This window comes from Hyperolius riggenbachi, chromosome 9, assembly GCF_040937935.1.
Source record: "Hyperolius riggenbachi isolate aHypRig1 chromosome 9, aHypRig1.pri, whole genome shotgun sequence".
Lineage (NCBI taxonomy): Eukaryota > Metazoa > Chordata > Amphibia > Anura > Hyperoliidae > Hyperolius > Hyperolius riggenbachi.
The window spans coordinates 171,627,954-171,646,145 of NC_090654.1; the positions used below are offsets into that span (position 1 = coordinate 171,627,954).

Below are 18,192 nucleotides of genomic sequence, written 5' to 3' on the forward strand. Positions count from 1 at the left end.
ATATGTCCCCATTGTGCACAGATTTAAAATGCTGTGCAAGTGGATTAATTCTTTTTTTATCAATGGAGGAACTCTTGATGTTAGCAATATGTTCGCCAATGCGTGTATTTAGGGGTCTATATGTTTTACCAATATAGATTAAGTCACACGGGCATCTAATCTGGTAAACAACCTTAGTTGACGTACAGGATATATAATCATTAACAATAAAAGATCTAGACCGATCATAGTTAAAGAATCGGTTACCAGGTTGTACATACCTGCACACATCACAATCTAGACACTTGTGCATTCCATTATTAGATCTCTTTCTGGGGGTCTTGTTCCATCCAAATTCACTCGAGACCAATAGGTCCCCAAGGTTAGTACATCTCTTAGCCGCCATGTGTGGGTAATCCCCCACAATCTTTGCCATAATTGGGTCTCTTTGTAAGAGGTGCCAATATTTTTGTAGGATCTCCCGGACCTCACCAAAGTGGGCTCCATAGGTTGTAACAATCCGAGAGACTGCCTGTGAGTCGGGTATTGCATTGTTACCAGTGGATGCCCCATGTCTGCTATTTATTCTCTTATGGAGCAACTCCTTCCTATCACGGGCTAAAGCCCTGTGATAGGCTGTGATTATCACACGATTAGGATACCCCCTTGCCAGCAATCTACCCCTCAAGTCCCCAGCTTCTTTTTTAAAATCCATCAAAGTATTGCAGTTCCTTCGTAACCGAAGGAACTGACCGGTGGGAACTGCCCACTTCTGTGCCGGGAGATGGGAGCTAGAAGCCGACAAGAGGGTATTACCAGCAGTGGGCTTCCTGTAAGTACAAGTAACAAGGGAATTTCCCTCCTTCCTGATAAGCAGATCCAGAAAGGAGATCTCTTTTGGATCACTGGTGTAAGTTAAAAAAATGTTTCTATTGTTTGTATTCAAATCTGAAACAAACAGGTCCAGTTCCTGTTTGGTGCCTTTCCACAGTACAAAGACATCATCCACGAATCTTAACCAGAGGGCTACGTGTTCCCGGTACCCAGGCCTGCCCCTCACCACCTCCTGCTCCCAATAACCCAGGTGGAGGCAGGCGTAGGCCGGGGAACACGCAGCCCCCATGGCCACCCCCCTTTTCTGTCTGTAAATCGAGCCCCCAAATTCAAAATAGTTATTCTCAAGAATTAACTTCATGGCATCCAAGACAAAGTCGGCATGACTCTCATGTGTCTGATAGTGTCTATACAGATAGTATTCCAATGCTTCCAGGCCAACTGAATTGGGGATAGAAGTGAATAGAGCTTCCACGTCAAGGCCAACCAACAGCCAATCGTCCCCAACAAACACATCCTCTATGCCAGCCAGCACATCACCAGTGTCCATAACAAATGAGGGCAACCCCCTAACCATTCCCTTTATCTTAAGATCAACATATTTTGAAAGTTTCTCCAGGGGTCCATTATTGCCCGAAACGATCGGGCAACCCGGGGGATTGAGTAAATTTTTGTGCGTTTTCGGCAAAAAATAAAACGTTGGAATGGTGTACTCCGTTACATTTAGATATTTCATTTCCCTTTCCATAAGCACTCCTTCCAAAAAACCCCACTGAATCTTTAAGTTGATTTTTTCAACCAATTCCTTGAATGGGCTTCTGCCCACCCTTTCATAAGTAGTTCTATCGCTAAGAAGTCTCCTAGCTTCCTTTTCGTAATGTTCTTTAGTCATCAAGACTACATTACCACCCTTGTCACTGTTCTTAATTATCAAATTTGGATTTGATTGGAGGGATTTTAAGGCTTCCCTCTCCTTTTTTGTTAGGTTGTCCCTACCCTTTTTATTCCACTCAACTTTTCTCAGATCCTCAGCCACTAGATCCATAAACATGGCTGCATGTCTATTTGAGGTAAGGGGAGGCATATAGGTAGATTTAGGGAAGAGTTTTGGATGCAAGGTGGTCGGGTCTGATAAAGAATTAACCTGTTCAAAAATTGATTCTAACTCAAAATCATCCACATCTATGGGTGAACCTGGGATATCGCCCACTGGTGATGTGCTGGGGGCATCAGAGGTATGCATTCGCCGCAGGAGGACTCTGTGCAAAAACAGTTGGACATCCTTAAAGGTTTCAAACTCATTACCACTCTGCTTTGGACAAAAGCTAAGGCCTCGTCTTAGTACATCAATCTGTTCGGTTGTCAAAATTTCCTCACTTAAGTTAATAACATCTAGGTCATTGCTGACCTGGATGGCGTCGCCACCTGTCTTAGGGAATTCCTCATCGCATTCTGTCTCGTCTGGACACCTGTTCTTTTTTCCACGTCTCCCCCTCCTCCTTCTCCTTCTGGTCCGCTTCCTAAAAAATCAGAGTCACCCTGTTTCCTATCATGTCTTTCATTGCGTTTTTTCCTATTCTGTCTCTGGTAACGTCTCTTATTTCTCAAAATACCTGGATTTCGTTTTACTTCACTGTCAGTTCCAGAGGCATCAGTTCCAGTCTCATCCGAGCCGCTGCCCCAACCCACTCTTCTGCCTGATCCCCGCCTACTCCCATAATTTCGTCCATTTAAATTGAAAATATCCCCCTTTTTGAAATCATCCACATCGCGTGCAAATTTCTTGTCCTTTAATTCTCTAATTCTATCATGTTCTTTCTCCACATCAGACTTCAGTCTATCATTTAATTCCCCAAAGTAATCATTTTCTTTATATTCATTCAATTTCTGGGTACTAATTTCAAGTTCTTTTTCTATATCCTTAAATTGAATCTTTTCCTCCTTCACAAATATTTTCATGACTCTCAATCCATGTGCTTTACACTCTTTCTCCCACTCGGGGAGCATGCGTAGGGTCTGTAAGTGCTCGGCTGGGGCGACCCTTTCCCTGATGCCTCTTGGAATTACGCTCTTTTCTATGTATCTTTCCATACTTATGATCTCCAATTTCTTTTTAACAAACTTGATTGAAATTCGTTTGTGCTGGCGAAATAATCTTACTAACAGCAATCTGTCCTCTCCAGCAATTTCGTCTTCCACACCATCAACGCCATCTATCCTCTCATGATCGGCTTCAAAAATTGGTACATATGCCATTTCACAAAAATGATCAGTATATAGTGCAACTAGGGATATCAAAGCCGTAACAATTAATGCATTAAAGGAAAAAGAGGGAACGGGATATCTACCTACCATAAATCTGTCTCACCCATAAAAATAGCTATGACAAGATAAGAAGGGAGCAGGGAGCTCAAGATTAGTTGCAAAAAATAGTACAAAATTTATTGAAAAAGATCTAGCATGTAGCGACACTCATACAAACCCCCTTAAAAACAAGCAAAAGATCCTGGCCAAAAGATCTACAGCAATGTACAGGGACCCTACCAGTTCCGACAGGAGTGCACTCCTAGGTAAAAATAGAACTGACATGTCAAAAAACATTTCTTCAGGCCCAATTCATAGTCCAGCCAGGTAGTAGGCATAAATCAGAAGCTGCCTATAGACCAATGCCATAGGAATCCTGTGCAATTTCCACCCGTGTGCATAACTAGAAGCACGCCTCTGTGCACCAAGGCACATACGCCCTCATTACAGACACAGAGTACAGTGTCTAACCTCAACTCCTGTAACTCCTGTAACACATGGCTCCCCAGATGACGGGGTCAGCCAAACTCACGTGTCCCGGATGGTCGGCAAGCGCCCACACCGAAGAGGCTCCTCTAATTCAGTGGCGCACCCAATGCGGAAAGCCGGATCATCTCAATTGAACGTAGTTGGTACGCTAGCGTACGGGGCAGGAGGAGGAAGAGAGGCGGAGGCACGGGGGACGTTGGCGCTGGCGTGCACTTCCGGATAGAGCCTGCTCACGTGACGCGTTTCGTCACTTGACATGTGACTTCTTCAGACGTGATGCATGCGGAACTGTTGCCACCTTATATATCCATTGTAACCATAGCAACCAGTCCGCCTGCTTTGCTAGACTCCAAGGAATTAGCAAGTTAAAAATCGTTCACCCATGCGTCCTTTATCAACGAGAAACTAAGTTCAGCCATCAATAGAGAGGCACATTTAGGTAATAGTGTGCGATCACAGAAAGACTTTCAGATTCAAATCCTTGTTTAATCCTTGCGGGAACAAACTGCCACAGTCATATATAAGGCTTGATTCCTTTTTCAAAAAGTTGTTTATCAAAGTCACCCCGTCGGGGGCTAATGTTCAATTTATATATACCCATGAATCGGAGACCAGATATGTCCCCATTGTGCACAGATTTAAAATGCTGTGCAAGTGGATTAATTCTTTTTTTTATCAATGGAGGAACTCTTGATGTTAGCAATATGTTCGCCAATGCGTGTATTTAGGGGTCTATATGTTTTACCAATATAGATTAAGTCACACGGGCATCTAATCTGGTAAACAACCTTAGTTGACGTACAGGATATATAATCATTAACAATAAAAGATCTAGACCGATCATAGTTAAAGAATCGGTTACCAGGTTGTACATACCTGCACACATCACAATCTAGACACTTGTGCATTCCATTATTAGATCTCTTTCTGGGGGTCTTGTTCCATCCAAACTCACTCGAGACCAATAGGTCCCCAAGGTTAGTACATCTCTTAGCCGCCATGTGTGGGTAATCCCCCACAATCTTTGCCATAATTGGGTCTCTTTGTAAGAGGTGCCAATATTTTTGTAGGATCTCCCGGACCTCACCAAAGTGGGCTCCATAGGTTGTAACAATCCGAGAGACTGCCTGTGAGTCGGGTATTGCATTGTTACCAGTGGATGCCCCATGTCTGCTATTTATTCTCTTATGGAGCAACTCCTTCCTATCATGGGCTAAAGCCCTGTGATAGGCTGTGATTATCACACGATTAGGATACCCCCTTGCCAGCAATCTACCCCTCAAGTCCCCAGCTTCTTTTTTAAAATCCATCAAAGTATTGCAGTTCCTTCGTAACCGATCAAATCCAAATTTGATAATTAAGAACAGTGACAAGGGTGGTAATGTAGTCTTGATGACTAAAGAACATTACGAAAAGGAAGCTAGGAGACTTCTTAGCGATAGAACTACTTATGAAAGGGTGGGCAGAAGCCCATTCAAGGAATTGGTTGAAAAAATCAACTTAAAGATTCAGTGGGGTTTTTTGGAAGGAGTGCTTATGGAAAGGGAAATGAAATATCTAAATGTAACGGAGTACACCATTCCAACGTTTTATTTTTTGCCGAAAACGCACAAAAATTTACTCAATCCCCCGGGTCGCCCGATCGTTTCGGGCAATAATGGACCCCTGGAGAAACTTTCAAAATATGTTGATCTTAAGATAAAGGGAATGGTTAGGGGGTTGCCCTCATTTGTTATGGACACTGGTGATGTGCTGGCTGGCATAGAGGATGTGTTTGTTGGGGACGATTGGCTGTTGGTTGGCCTTGACGTGGAAGCTCTATTCACTTCTATCCCCAATTCAGTTGGCCTGGAAGCATTGGAATACTATCTGTATAGACACTATCAGACACATGAGAGTCATGCCGACTTTGTCTTGGATGCCATGAAGTTAATTCTTGAGAATAACTATTTTGAATTTGGGGGCTCGATTTACAGACAGAAAAGGGGGGTGGCCATGGGGGCTGCGTGTTCCCCGGCCTACGCCTGCCTCCACCTGGGTTATTGGGAGCAGGAGGTGGTGAGGGGCAGGCCTGGGTACCGGGAACACGTAGCCCTCTGGTTAAAGATTCGTGGATGATGTCTTTGTACTGTGGAAAGGCACCAAACAGGAACTGGACCTGTTTGTTTCAGATTTGAATACAAACAATAGAAACATTTTTTTAACTTACACCAGTGATCCAAAAGAGATCTCCTTTCTGGATCTGCTTATCAGGAAGGAGGGAAATTCCCTTGTTACTTGTACTTACAGGAAGCCCACTGCTGGTAATACCCTCTTGTCGGCTTCTAGCTCCCATCTCCCGGCACAGAAGTGGGCAGTTCCCACCGGTCAGTTCCTTCGGTTACGAAGGAACTGCAATACTTTGATGGATTTTAAAAAAGAAACTGGGGACTTGAGGGGTAGATTGCTGGCAAAGGGGTATCCTAATCGTGTGATAATCACAGCCTATCACAGGGCTTTAGCCCGTGATAGGAAGGAGTTGCTCCATAAGAGAATAAATAGCAGACATGGGGCATCCACTGGTAACAATGCAATACCCGACTCACAGGCAGTCTCTCGGATTGTTACAACCTATGGAGCCCACTTTGGTGAGGTCCGGGAGATCCTACAAAAATATTGGCACCTCTTACAAAGAGACCCAATTATGGCAAAGATTGTGGGGGATTACCCACACATGGCGGCTAAGAGATGTACTAACCTTGGGGACCTATTGGTCTCGAGTGAGTTTGGATGGAACAAGACCCCCAGAAAGAGATCTAATAATGGAATGCACAAGTGTCTAGATTGTGATGTGTGCAGGTATGTACAACCTGGTAACCGATTCTTTAACTATGATCGGTCTAGATCTTTTATTGTTAATGATTATATATCCTGTACGTCAACTAAGGTTGTTTACCAGATTAGATGCCCGTGTGACTTAATCTATATTGGTAAAACATATAGACCCCTAAATACACGCATTGGCGAACATATTGCTAACATCAAGAGTTCCTCCATTGATAAAAAAAGAATTAATCCACTTGCACAGCATTTTAAATCTGTGCACAATGGGGACATATCTGGTCTCCGATTCATGGGTATATATAAATTGAACATTAGCCCCCGACGGGGTGACTTTGATAAACAACTTTTGAAAAAGGAATCAAGCCTTATATATGACTGTGGCAGTTTGTTCCCGCAAGGATTAAACAAGGATTTGAATCTGAAAGTCTTTCTGTGATCGCACACTATTACCTAAATGTGCCTCTCTATTGATGGCTGAACTTAGTTTCTCGTTGATAAAGGACGCATGGGTGAACGATTTTTAACTTGCTAATTCCTTGGAGTCTAGCAAAGCAGGCGGACTGGTTGCAATGGTTACAATGGATATATAAGGTGGCAACAGTTCCGCATGCATCACGTCTGAAGAAGTCACATGTCAAGTGACGAAACGCGTCACGTGAGCAGGCTCTATCCGGAAGTCCACGCCAGCGCCAACGTCCCCCGTGCCTCCGCCTCTCTTCCTCCTCCTGCCCCGTACGCTAGCGTACCAACTACGTTCAATTGAGATGATCCGGCTTTCCGCATTGGGTGCGCCACTGAATTAGAGGAGCCTCTTCGGTGTGGGCGCTTGCCGACCATCCGGGACACGTGAGTTTGGCTGACCCCGTCATCTGGGGAGCCATGTGTTACAGGAGTTACAGGAGTTGAGGTTAGACACTGTACTCTGTGTCTGTAATGAGGGCGTATGTGCCTTGGTGCACAGAGGCGTGCTTCTAGTTATGCACACGGGTGGAAATTGCACAGGATTCCTATGGCATTGGTCTATAGGCAGCTTCTGATTTATGCCTACTACCTGGCTGGACTATGAATTGGGCCTGAAGAAATGTTTTTTGACATGTCAGTTCTATTTTTACCTAGGAGTGCACTCCTGTCGGAACTGGTAGGGTCCCTGTACATTGCTGTAGATCTTTTGGCCAGGATCTTTTGCTTGTTTTTAAGGGGGTTTGTATGAGTGTCGCTACATGCTAGATCTTTTTCAATAAATTTTGTACTATTTTTTGCAACTAATCTTGAGCTCCCTGTACCCTTCTTATCTTGTCATAGTTTAAAAATAATACATGGTACCATAATGAAAATCCACACATTTTATTTGCCTATTTGTCCCGGTTATTGCAACGTTAAAATTATATCCCTAGTATAATGTATGGTGACAATATTTTATTTAGAAAAAAAGGTGTATTTTTTCAGTTTTACATCCATCACTAATTTTGAGCCCATTATTTAATAATAAGATGTGCTGTTGACATAGATATTATTATTTTTTTTTCCCTATAGTCAGTAGGTGTATTTTACTATTGGGCCACAAGATGTCTCTGCTGAGCAAAATTCTATGTAGCGTACAATTACGCTACATAGGATACAATGTATTATTACATTGTAACAAGTGGAAGTGACGTAGGCTTCCATCGGAAGCCTCCGATCACAGCGGCGGCGGTGAGATTATGAATGGAAATTTTGTTTCCATTCATAAATTTAACGATCAGGTGGCGGATATTGGGGGAAATGACGGCGGGAGATCCATTTACAGAAGAAACACTGTTTTTGAACAAAAACAGTGTTTATTCTCGTCGGACATGCTCTGATTGGCACAGGGGACTTTTGTCCCCTGCAGCCAATCCCCTCTGCTAGCAGCAGCAGCGCAATCATGGGCATCTGCCCGCAGGATTGCTTGCAGACCCCCCAAACTGCAGGGACGTTACTAGCGCGTCCCTGCGGCTCTAGCACCTGCCACTGCGGACGTGAAGCTCACGTCCGCACGGCTGAAATGGGTAAAGAGGCTTCCTTCTGGGATGACAACCATGCAGACAAATTTGCAGTGTATGGCATATGGCCTGAGCATTTACAGATTAACACCCTTTCATCCCTATATGGAATCAGCGACTCATCTGCTCTATTTATCCCTACGTTGCAATCCACAATCCATTGTTTATTGTTGCACTACATTTTGTGTACCACTGTTTAATGGTGTAATTTATGTGTAACACAAATTTTTGGAATAGTTGGATTGTGCACATCCATAATTCCCTTATTTATAGTGATCACATGCAGTGAAGCTTTGTTAATAGGGCGATTTGTATCTCACTGAGAGGACATATCCCAGTGTTATGTGTGCTGATGTGTGAAGTTATGAAAGCGAGATCTGAATGTGGATGTTGGTGGAAATCCGGATGAGCCTTAATCCCTTGATTTTAGTGCTTTTAATCAGTGTAACTTGGTGTCTGTTTTTGAAGGTATCCCAATAACGTTTTTTGTACTTTTCTGAATTGAGGTCTCATGTCACCTTCTTTACCCTTCAAATTTAGTTAACACTGTTTAATACCAATTGTGAAAGAGAGGAGACTAGCACTAGCGTCAGATGGAACACACATAGGTAACACTGGATTTATACAAAAAATACATGCTCTGAACAGAACAAACAGATTTGATGTATTTGTAGAGAGAGGAGCGAGGCACTGTACTATGCACTTGTTCCTTTAATCACAGTTTCAGACAGACATTGTTGTGAGCAGCGGGGGAAAACCAAGCCTGACAGCCGTTTTGCGTTATGTAATGTTTCCTCAGAGGCTAGTGAGATGTACCCCCAGTGGTCACCACAATGTCTTTCTGAAAATGTGATTAAAGGTTGAAGTGCATACTACAGTGCCTCACTCCTCTCCCCACAAATAACATTGTTTAATGTTGTCTCCCCTATCTTTTGTACAGCTCTGTGTTGGCCCTTTATAAAGTTTATAATAATTATAATAAAAGACCAGGTAGTCCATCACTTACCGTAAATACCATTAATTTTTAATCCTTTTCATTTTTACTGTTGCATATGTTTTTAACACCTTTTTCTTAAATAATTTCGTTAACACCTTTTCTTAAATATTTACTTACACTTAATTTATTTTCACTAAAAGTGTACATGTAGTGAAAAAGGGGCCCTAAAATGTGTACTTACCTAAGTAGAACAAAACATCTGGATAATCCTGTTCATGTACAGGAACAGGCAAAACATTCAAGACAAAAGCCTCTGGAGGCCCTCTACCGTGGTAAGTATCTGATTTTTTTTGTCCAATTAATCTGACAGGTATGCTTAGATATTTAAAAATGATTAAGCTCAATATCTGAAATGTGCTAACTAGCTGTTAAACAACTCTAATGTAAATAGCTCTAATGTAAATTCTGTTCTGGCTTGGAGTAGCGAGACACATTCTAAGGTCAGGCTCACTGTTGCAACTGCCATGTTTCTGATGAAACACCTGGTGGGGACATGTGTGTTTATTTAGGGGTAACTAGTTGATGACTAATAGGAAGGAAGGAAGGAAGGAAGGAAAGAAAGAAAGAAAGAAAGAAAGGAAGAAAGAAAGAAAGAAAGAAAGAAAGAAAGAAAGAAAGAAAGAAAGAAAGAAAGAAAGAAAGAAAGAAAGAAAGAAAGAAAGAAAGAAAGAAAGAAAGAAAGAAAGAAAGAAAGAAAGAAAGAAAGAAAGAAACGCTTTTTGTAAAAATATTTCTGTGGCCTTATTTGAACTCAAGCTGCATAGGAAGACTGAACAATTTGTATCGCAGCTTACAGTCTATTGCACCCACTACAATGTTGCAGACATACACACAGACATACAAACATATGAACTTGAATTTGCTTAAGTTATAAACCCCTTCAAAAACATCTCATCTGTATATGGTTATAATGCAACTCTTAATTTTTTACTCTCACAAACTGGAATTCATGCATGAGTGCCAAATGCCCCGATCATACAAGTTTAGCTATTAGTTTGTACAGGCAAATTATGAAGGATGGTTTCACTATTCTAAATTGGTTGAAAAGGTGAAGTTAGGCTAGAGGCATAATCAAGTATAATAAATGAAACAAACGTTTTAAAGGTTTGAACTTGTTGTAATGATACAGTGGTTTAGCCACATTTGTTATTAAAGCACAGGAAACACTTTTGAAAGTACAAAAAAAGCTGAAAAAAAGTTGAGAAGTGAGACATGGTATTTTAGATAAATGCTTTTCTGGAGAGCCTCTGCAGTTAACCTCTCTCATAAACTCGCAATGCATAATTGAACTGTCACTTAAAGCAGTCATTTTAAAAGGGGGTTCTATAAACATTGCAATTTTATTCACAGAGTATGTCTGTCCTAACTCCACAGAAGGAAAAGTGGTGATTTTTCATCCTATATATCTGGAGCTCCAGCTGGGGAACATCGAAAGGCAAACATGAACATGCTGCAGACGGGAACTTGGTCTTGATCAAGGATATGATAGAGAATAACTTTCAGATGATAAAAATGCTCCAGCGGGAAGCCAAGCCAAATACAGTGCAGCGTGCGCACTATAATTATCAACATAAGACAAGTCAGCCCACAGTTTTGTGCTAATCAGGCAGCACTGAAAACCAGCAAGATCAACTTTTTGTGTTAATTACTGTTTTCTTTTCCCGGTGACCTTGAAAATTCAACGTAAAGCTGGGTGGGAGTTAACAGTACAGAATTTGAGGAGAGATCTATTTAATAAACTATGTTAGCAATGCTGTTTATCTAGAACAGGAGTTGAAACCTGCTCATTATGCTTCTCCAATCACACATACAGTGTGTCATTGGTAATAGTTACCAAACTGACCAGACAGACTGGAGACAAAAACAAAACAATAAAGGATTACAGGTTGCTATTTTCCAACTATAAGTGACTGTTACAAAAGACATGTCTGGCTAGTGACCCTCCAAGCTCCTGCCTGACTACCTCTTATGGTGGAGATGGTATGAGGAAGGGGTTTAGACCAAATACAGAGTGCAAATCAGTCTATCCAAGCTTCAGGTGATAGATTAACAGGAAGAAAAATCCGCAAACACAACCAGAGTAATAAAAATGAAAAAAAGAAATATTGCAAAAATGGTTTATGGTCAAAATACGAAACATTTACAGTGAACGAATAATAGTGTGTAAATTGATCCCAAGTTTATCTGAATCTTCAAAACAAGCATACTTCTGACATAAAACGGAAACTGCTATACGAAAACTGCTATATTCTGATATTCATTACTTTCTCTCTGTGTTTACATAGGTTTTCCCTTGTTGTCCCTCTTTCCCCATAACCCAGCTACTATTTGGTGGGTTAACAGACTTCCCTTCAAATTTGTCCAGCATGGTAAGGACATTAGATATGTGGGGAAAAAAATTAACTCTGTGTTGATATTTAAATAACCAAATAAAGAGGTGCCCTGCTGAGCATTCTATATACCAAAACATGCATGTAAATTGACCAGTTTCCCCTTAAAGAGAATCTGTACTCTAATATTCTTACAATAAAAAGCATACCATTCTATTCATTATTTTCTCCTGTGCCCCTCTGTGCTGTTTCTGCCACTCTCTGCTGCAATCCTGGCTTGTAATTAACAGTTTTAGGCAGTGTTTACAAACAAACTAACCAGCTTCTAATAGGCTCAGCTAAGCATAGTGTGTGAGTCATTCACAGTATGCAGGGGGCCTGCAGAGGGTGTGTATCGCTTCTACCAATCACAAGCAGCCCTGCACATTCCACACAATCAAGCTTTAGCCCGACAAACAGGACAGAGGAAAGATACATTGATTTATTACAGAGACAGTGCAGTTAGGAAAGACTGCAGTAAGCCAGAGCAGATTAGAACAGGCATAGGAACTTATAGGATAGAAGAACTAAGGCTGAAAAATTTGTTACAGAGTCTCTTTAAAGAAATGGCCTTAGACTGTGGTAAGGACATTTAAATAAGTTAATGGTATGGATTAGAATGTGAGCTTCTTTGAGGGACAACGAGTGTTATGATGTTGCATGCTGTAAAGCAGTGTGGAAGTTGTCAGGGCAAATAAATAAATGCATCATAATAATAATTATTATAATTAAAATAATTTGTCTCTAACGTAAGCATAATAAAGTGTTGACCCACGTGGTATACTGACCAATTTAAAATGTGCTGATGATCTTGGCTAAAGCACCTGTCTATTTCCAGTCAAGACCATACATATTTACACAGGGTGGCTACAAAAAAGTGACATTATATCCACCGTTTTCTTTTCATAGGCTCTCCTGACAATGATGAATATACAAGGTGAAAAGTGAAGGATAGCAAAGGCCAAAAAGTCAAGGAGTAGTCCTCCTCCCTTGTCCAAATAAATCCATCTTGACCAATAAGCAGGGAGGTGATACCATTAGACAATTATGTTGCCTGTGTTGTTTAATTAGGCCTGGAGGCTTGAGTCGAAGAGCAGTTGACACCAACACTTAATTTAAAAAGGATTTTACAAAAAAGGATTATATAAACACACTCTCTGAATAAGGATGGGACTATTAATTGGAAAATTTCAAACAGAAAAAGCAAGCTTTCTACACAAATAAGGTTGATTGTGACTCATGAAATGCATGATAATGAAAACATTTAGATGGTTTCATAAAAATGGCTATGACCAACAGCTTCCGAGTCAGTTAACCAGTAATATATCTTGAACCATAGGGAAACATGGACATTAGCTTGCACATCAGTTGTCCTTTCAGTTATAACTGACAACTTATATAGTGAAAAGGGGACTTAATGCTTTTAGCTTCTTGAGAGTCAAAGTCAGAACTGGAAACAAGCATTGTTAGAAGAAAATGGTGAGCTGAGAAACTGATGGTGAGGTAAGTATGTAATATTCAATTGCAGGTACATCGTATTTATTTTAAATAATTTAACTCGGTTGAGGTTTACTTCAAGCATCCCCCCCCCCCCCCGGCCTTTCCTGTTGATGTAACGCAAAGGGGAGGAGAAACGACTAAAAGTCACTGGCACTGGCTTATGACAGGGTTCACAACAGTAAAAATATAAACCTCCACATTTGCCTGATCTCAGAGTGCAGTTCTTTTATGTAGCTCTGGCTCGATAGTGTACTGGTTAAGGATCTGACATAGGAGATCAGGGTTTGTCCCACATCCCAAAAACATACAGAGGTGTTAATTGGCCCCCAAAAAACTAGTCATAGACTACAATAGGAACATAAGACAGTGACTGACTATGGTAGATTGTGAGTGCTTCTGAGCTGAGGGACAGTTAGTGACACGAATATACACTATGAAAAAGCACTGCCGAGGATGTTGGCACAACATAAATACATAATAATAATAATAATAATATTAATAATAAAGAATACACATTTTTATGAATACAAATATTTCCAGGTGAGCTGGCTTAAACCCTAAAGTCTCTACTAGCAACCAGGTATGTCTGCAGATGAACTGCACAACTGCATATTTCCAGGTCCAGGTATGTCTGCAGATGAACTGCACAACTGCATATTTCCAGGTCCAGGTATGTCTGCAGATGAACTGCACAACTGCATATTTCCAGGTCCAGGTATGTCTGCAGATGAACTGCACAACTGCATATTTCCAGGTGAGCTGGCTCAAACCCTAAAGTTTCTACTAGCAACCAGGTATGTCTGCAGATGAACTGCACACGCTCTGCAAAGGGATGTAAATTTCACAACACAGTGTACTTAATCATGACTGCCAGTAAGTATGCTTTGGATTATTTGCCATGTTTGGAAATAGCTGGCTGCACACTGACAGTGGGGGTGCTTGGCCCAGGCAAACTTAGTGGCAGCTTGGGGCTGAACCCTCAGCATGGGCCTCCAATGCTGCCAGGGCCACCCTGTCTGTGACATGTATAGACATCACTTCCTCCCCATCAATAACACACAGACCTCCTCATATCAGCTGCAATGTAAACAGAAGAGAGAGTGGTGTAGTGACCATGGAGCCACTTCCTGCATTTGGAGTGTGCCACACGGTTACTGTGCACTGCTCTCCCCTCTTCAAGTCACCACTGATCTGCAGGTATATAATGCATAAATACTATAAAAAGAGGTATCTTACCTCAAATGAAGACTCACATAGACAGAAAAAAAGGAGTCTTTATTATATCAAACAGTTATACTGTAGTCAACGCGTTTCCCAGCCCGCTTCCCCAGGTCAATACAAACAAATAACCTTATCTCTAAGCCGTGTGGTGCATGGGCGCCTTTATAAGCCTTAGCTTAGGGACACCATGGTTACCTATAATGGGGCTGACTACCTATACTGGGGGAATACCTTGGTTACCTATACTGGGGGTGGCTATCTTTATGGGAAGACACCTTGCCATCTTTATTAGGTGTGACTACCTGTACTGAAGGGACACCTAAGCTACTTGTACTGCGTGTGGATACCTATATGGGAGGACATCTTGGCTACCTATACTGGGAATGACTACTTATAATTCAAGGACTACCTATACTGGGGGGACACCTTGACTACCTATACTGGGGGTGACTACTTATACTGCAGGGACACCTTGGTTACCTATACTGATGGTGGCTACTTATACTGCAGGGACACCTTTGGCTACCTATATGGGAGAAGGGGCCTCTGACTGGGGGGAAGGGCCACACATTATTTGCTGCTTGGAGCCTCAAAACACTTAAATGTAAAGGTATTTTTTAGGAACACTAAATTACAAAATAGCTTGTGTAACAGTCATATGCACGTCATGTCAAACAGAAAAATGTTGCTTTTCTTTATGTAATCTTTACTTTCTGCTAGACACTCAATAACAATTTACCAAACACGGATGTCTCCAGACAACAAATACTTGTCTTCTGAAGGTCTTTCCTCTTCCCAAGCAATACTCCATCATCTTTTGTTAAGCTTTTAAGAACTTGAATTCAGTCTGTGCATTGTATAGAGGAACGTCTATCAGTTGGGTAAAGAGGAAGTAAGACACGCATTTTCAGCAATGTAAACACTTTTACAAAAGCGTGCGAGTATAGCTAGCAGAGTTCTATGTCTCAGATGAACTATAGTTCAACCTCACGTAAGACATTTCTGTTCTGGGACACTCAACATGCGAGATGAGTATGCAGCACTGAAACTGCCAGAGAATGGAAAACTCCATGTAATGAAAACTGATTACACACACTAGTGCCGAAACTATTCAGAACTACATTTCATCCTTTCGAATATAACCATAATACATCATGGCAGGTGTTCATAAAGTATTCTGCTATACATCTTGTGTCTATATACAGTAAACATAAATAATAAAAAAACATAGGGGATTGTTTATAAAAGAGTGAATGTTAAATTAGCACAGCCCTAAGCTCTGTTTCAGTACATGTCTGCTACCTCTGTTATTTGTTGCCAAAAAATTTTTCCCCTTCCAAATAATCTGCAAAAGATCTAGATTTGATCCTCTACCGAAAAGGATTACAGTTTAAAACATTAAGTTCTACTACATTCATATGCGGCTTAAACCGCGTGCATTTTGTTTTTATTTCTTAAATCCATTGCTTGACAAGAACTGTACGTGTGAGCTTCCTGTGATGCAACACATCTGAATTAAGCCTCATACCCACCGGGTGATACTTGCAGCGATGTTACCCGACGTCGTGCAACATCGTTTAACACACGCATGTTAAACAATGTTACCCTCACGGCGTTCACACATTGTTAAGCGACGGACACAGAGGATCGGATCTTTCAGATCCCCGATGTCTCCATGCAAAGTACTGCAATCGCTTACTTCCCGTTCACACCCATCGTGTAGTCATCAAGGGGACGTTGCTGGACCCGTCAGGTGGTGAGTATGTAGCTTAAGAATGCCTTGCCAGAAACAGAAGAGGCGTCGCTTAACGGCCGTCATCAAGGGGACATCGTTGGACCCGTCGGGTGGTGAGTATGTAGCTTAAGAATGCCTTGCCAGAAAGAGTGGAGGTGTGGTGATAAGATAACAGGTGACAACAGCATACTCTGCATAGTGCAACAATCTTTGGCGTGAGATTCAACGCTAAACAGATAAATGGCACATTTGCCTGATCTGCTTTACATTTTGTTTCCATAACATTTTATTATTATCATTATTGATTTGTAAAGCACCAACATATTCCATGACATTCACACTATTTATGAACAGCGGCTATTATGTCCATCGAAAGATGCATCATAAAAAAAAGATGCTTATTTTTATGTATCCTATATGAATGCCTGAATGTTGATATATCATATATAATAAAAAATATATATTTTTATCCTTCATGATATACCCCGTAGGCAAAAACATGCGGGTTAAAACAGGAAGCAGGAGGATCCCAACCAGCTAGTCAGACTTGCAATATATATAGATATAGCTGATGATATGGGTAAATATTAGTGAAATGGAGGGTGCATGGCATAGAGGATACCAAAATGGGGCTTCTGCATTGCAATACAGCGGTTGTGGAAGGGGACATGGCCAACATACTTAGCACCCTAGTTTGCATGTGCAAACTACTTATCACCCTAATTTGCACGTACAAACTACTTGGCACCCTAGTTTGCATGTGCAAACTAATTAGCACCCTAGTTAGCACGTGCAAACTACTTAGCACCCTAGTTTGCATGTGCAAAGCCTTAAAATCAATGGAGCTTCGCCCGCAGAGTAAAATAGAGTATGTTAATGTAATTATGAATGGTGCATTAACATGTGCGGTACTGTAAAGCGGTGCGCGCAAAGTGTTACGTGCACCGTATAATGAAGTATATACAGTAATAATCAATCTTTTACATTGCGCTCGCGTGATCTGCACTGACTTCGCGTGCAATCATTATCACGTGAAGTCAGTGCAGTTCACAGTGCTTTGCACGTGAAGCGTTTGCGCACAAAACTTTATGCGAGCAAACTCTTACGCGCATGTTAGCATGTGCAAAGTGGCTTTTCACTGGTGTGCTAACACTTTGCACGCTTTAGTGAATCAAGCCCATAGCCAGTGAAATGGCCATGCAGAGGCAGTGCAAGGCAATATATACTGGTACTTATGACACTGGCACAGCATGAGTGGCACAAGTGCTAAGGTAACTTGAATTATAATGCGTGCATAGCGCATGTTACACTTCCAATGTGCACATTACTTAGGTAGCTTGGGTTGCACTAATTTCACAACCCGTGTTACGTCTGTGATATAAGTACTGGTAAAATTGATGTGCACTGCCTGAGCATGGCAATTTTACCAATTCTTAGTGACCAATGTAACATCATGTGGGAGATCATTTGTAATTGCTGTCTGTTGTAATTAAGAGCTATCAAAAGGTGATGGAATTTCAAAGGATTGGTAAAGAATTTTAAGGACTATACCCACCACGTAATTTGCCTGACAATTTTTCAGATGACCGGCGATGTTTTGGGTGACAAGCGATCATTTCCATGATTTTGCAACATGGGTACAAGCGTATGATCATGTGAACGTTGTTTAGTGTTGCGCGACAATAACTACTGTTATGGCAGATCAGATCCCCAACAAATCTGTGCAAAGTAACATGATTGACTGAGTTCCCGTTGGCGCCTGTCAGGTAGTCTTGTGTAGCGTTGTGTGTTTTTGCCATCAGGAAGATAGATCGAGCAGTGCTCGACATTGGAGGAAGTCGCTGGATCCTTCTTCCTGCATTGATGCGGTGAGTATGTAGCTTAAAGACTACATTATTTATTTATTGTATTTATAAAGCG

The 18,192-nt window shown here is 41.4% G+C and overlaps 2 protein-coding genes across 22 annotated transcripts in view; one reads left to right on the forward strand and one right to left on the reverse strand.

Annotated features, from left to right (window-relative positions):
• Nucleotides 1-18,192, reverse strand: part of ERC2 (ELKS/RAB6-interacting/CAST family member 2) — a 1,931,514-nt gene that overhangs the window by 535,521 nt on the left and 1,377,801 nt on the right. The window lies entirely within an intron of this gene.
• LOC137532346 (uncharacterized) overlaps nt 13,899-18,192 on the forward strand; it is a 43,982-nt gene continuing 39,688 nt past the window's right edge. The window contains exon 1 of the mRNA XM_068252755.1: nt 13,899-14,110. Within this exon, the coding sequence (XP_068108856.1) occupies nt 13,899-14,110 (212 nt within the window). The remainder of the gene's footprint in view (nt 14,111-18,192) is intronic.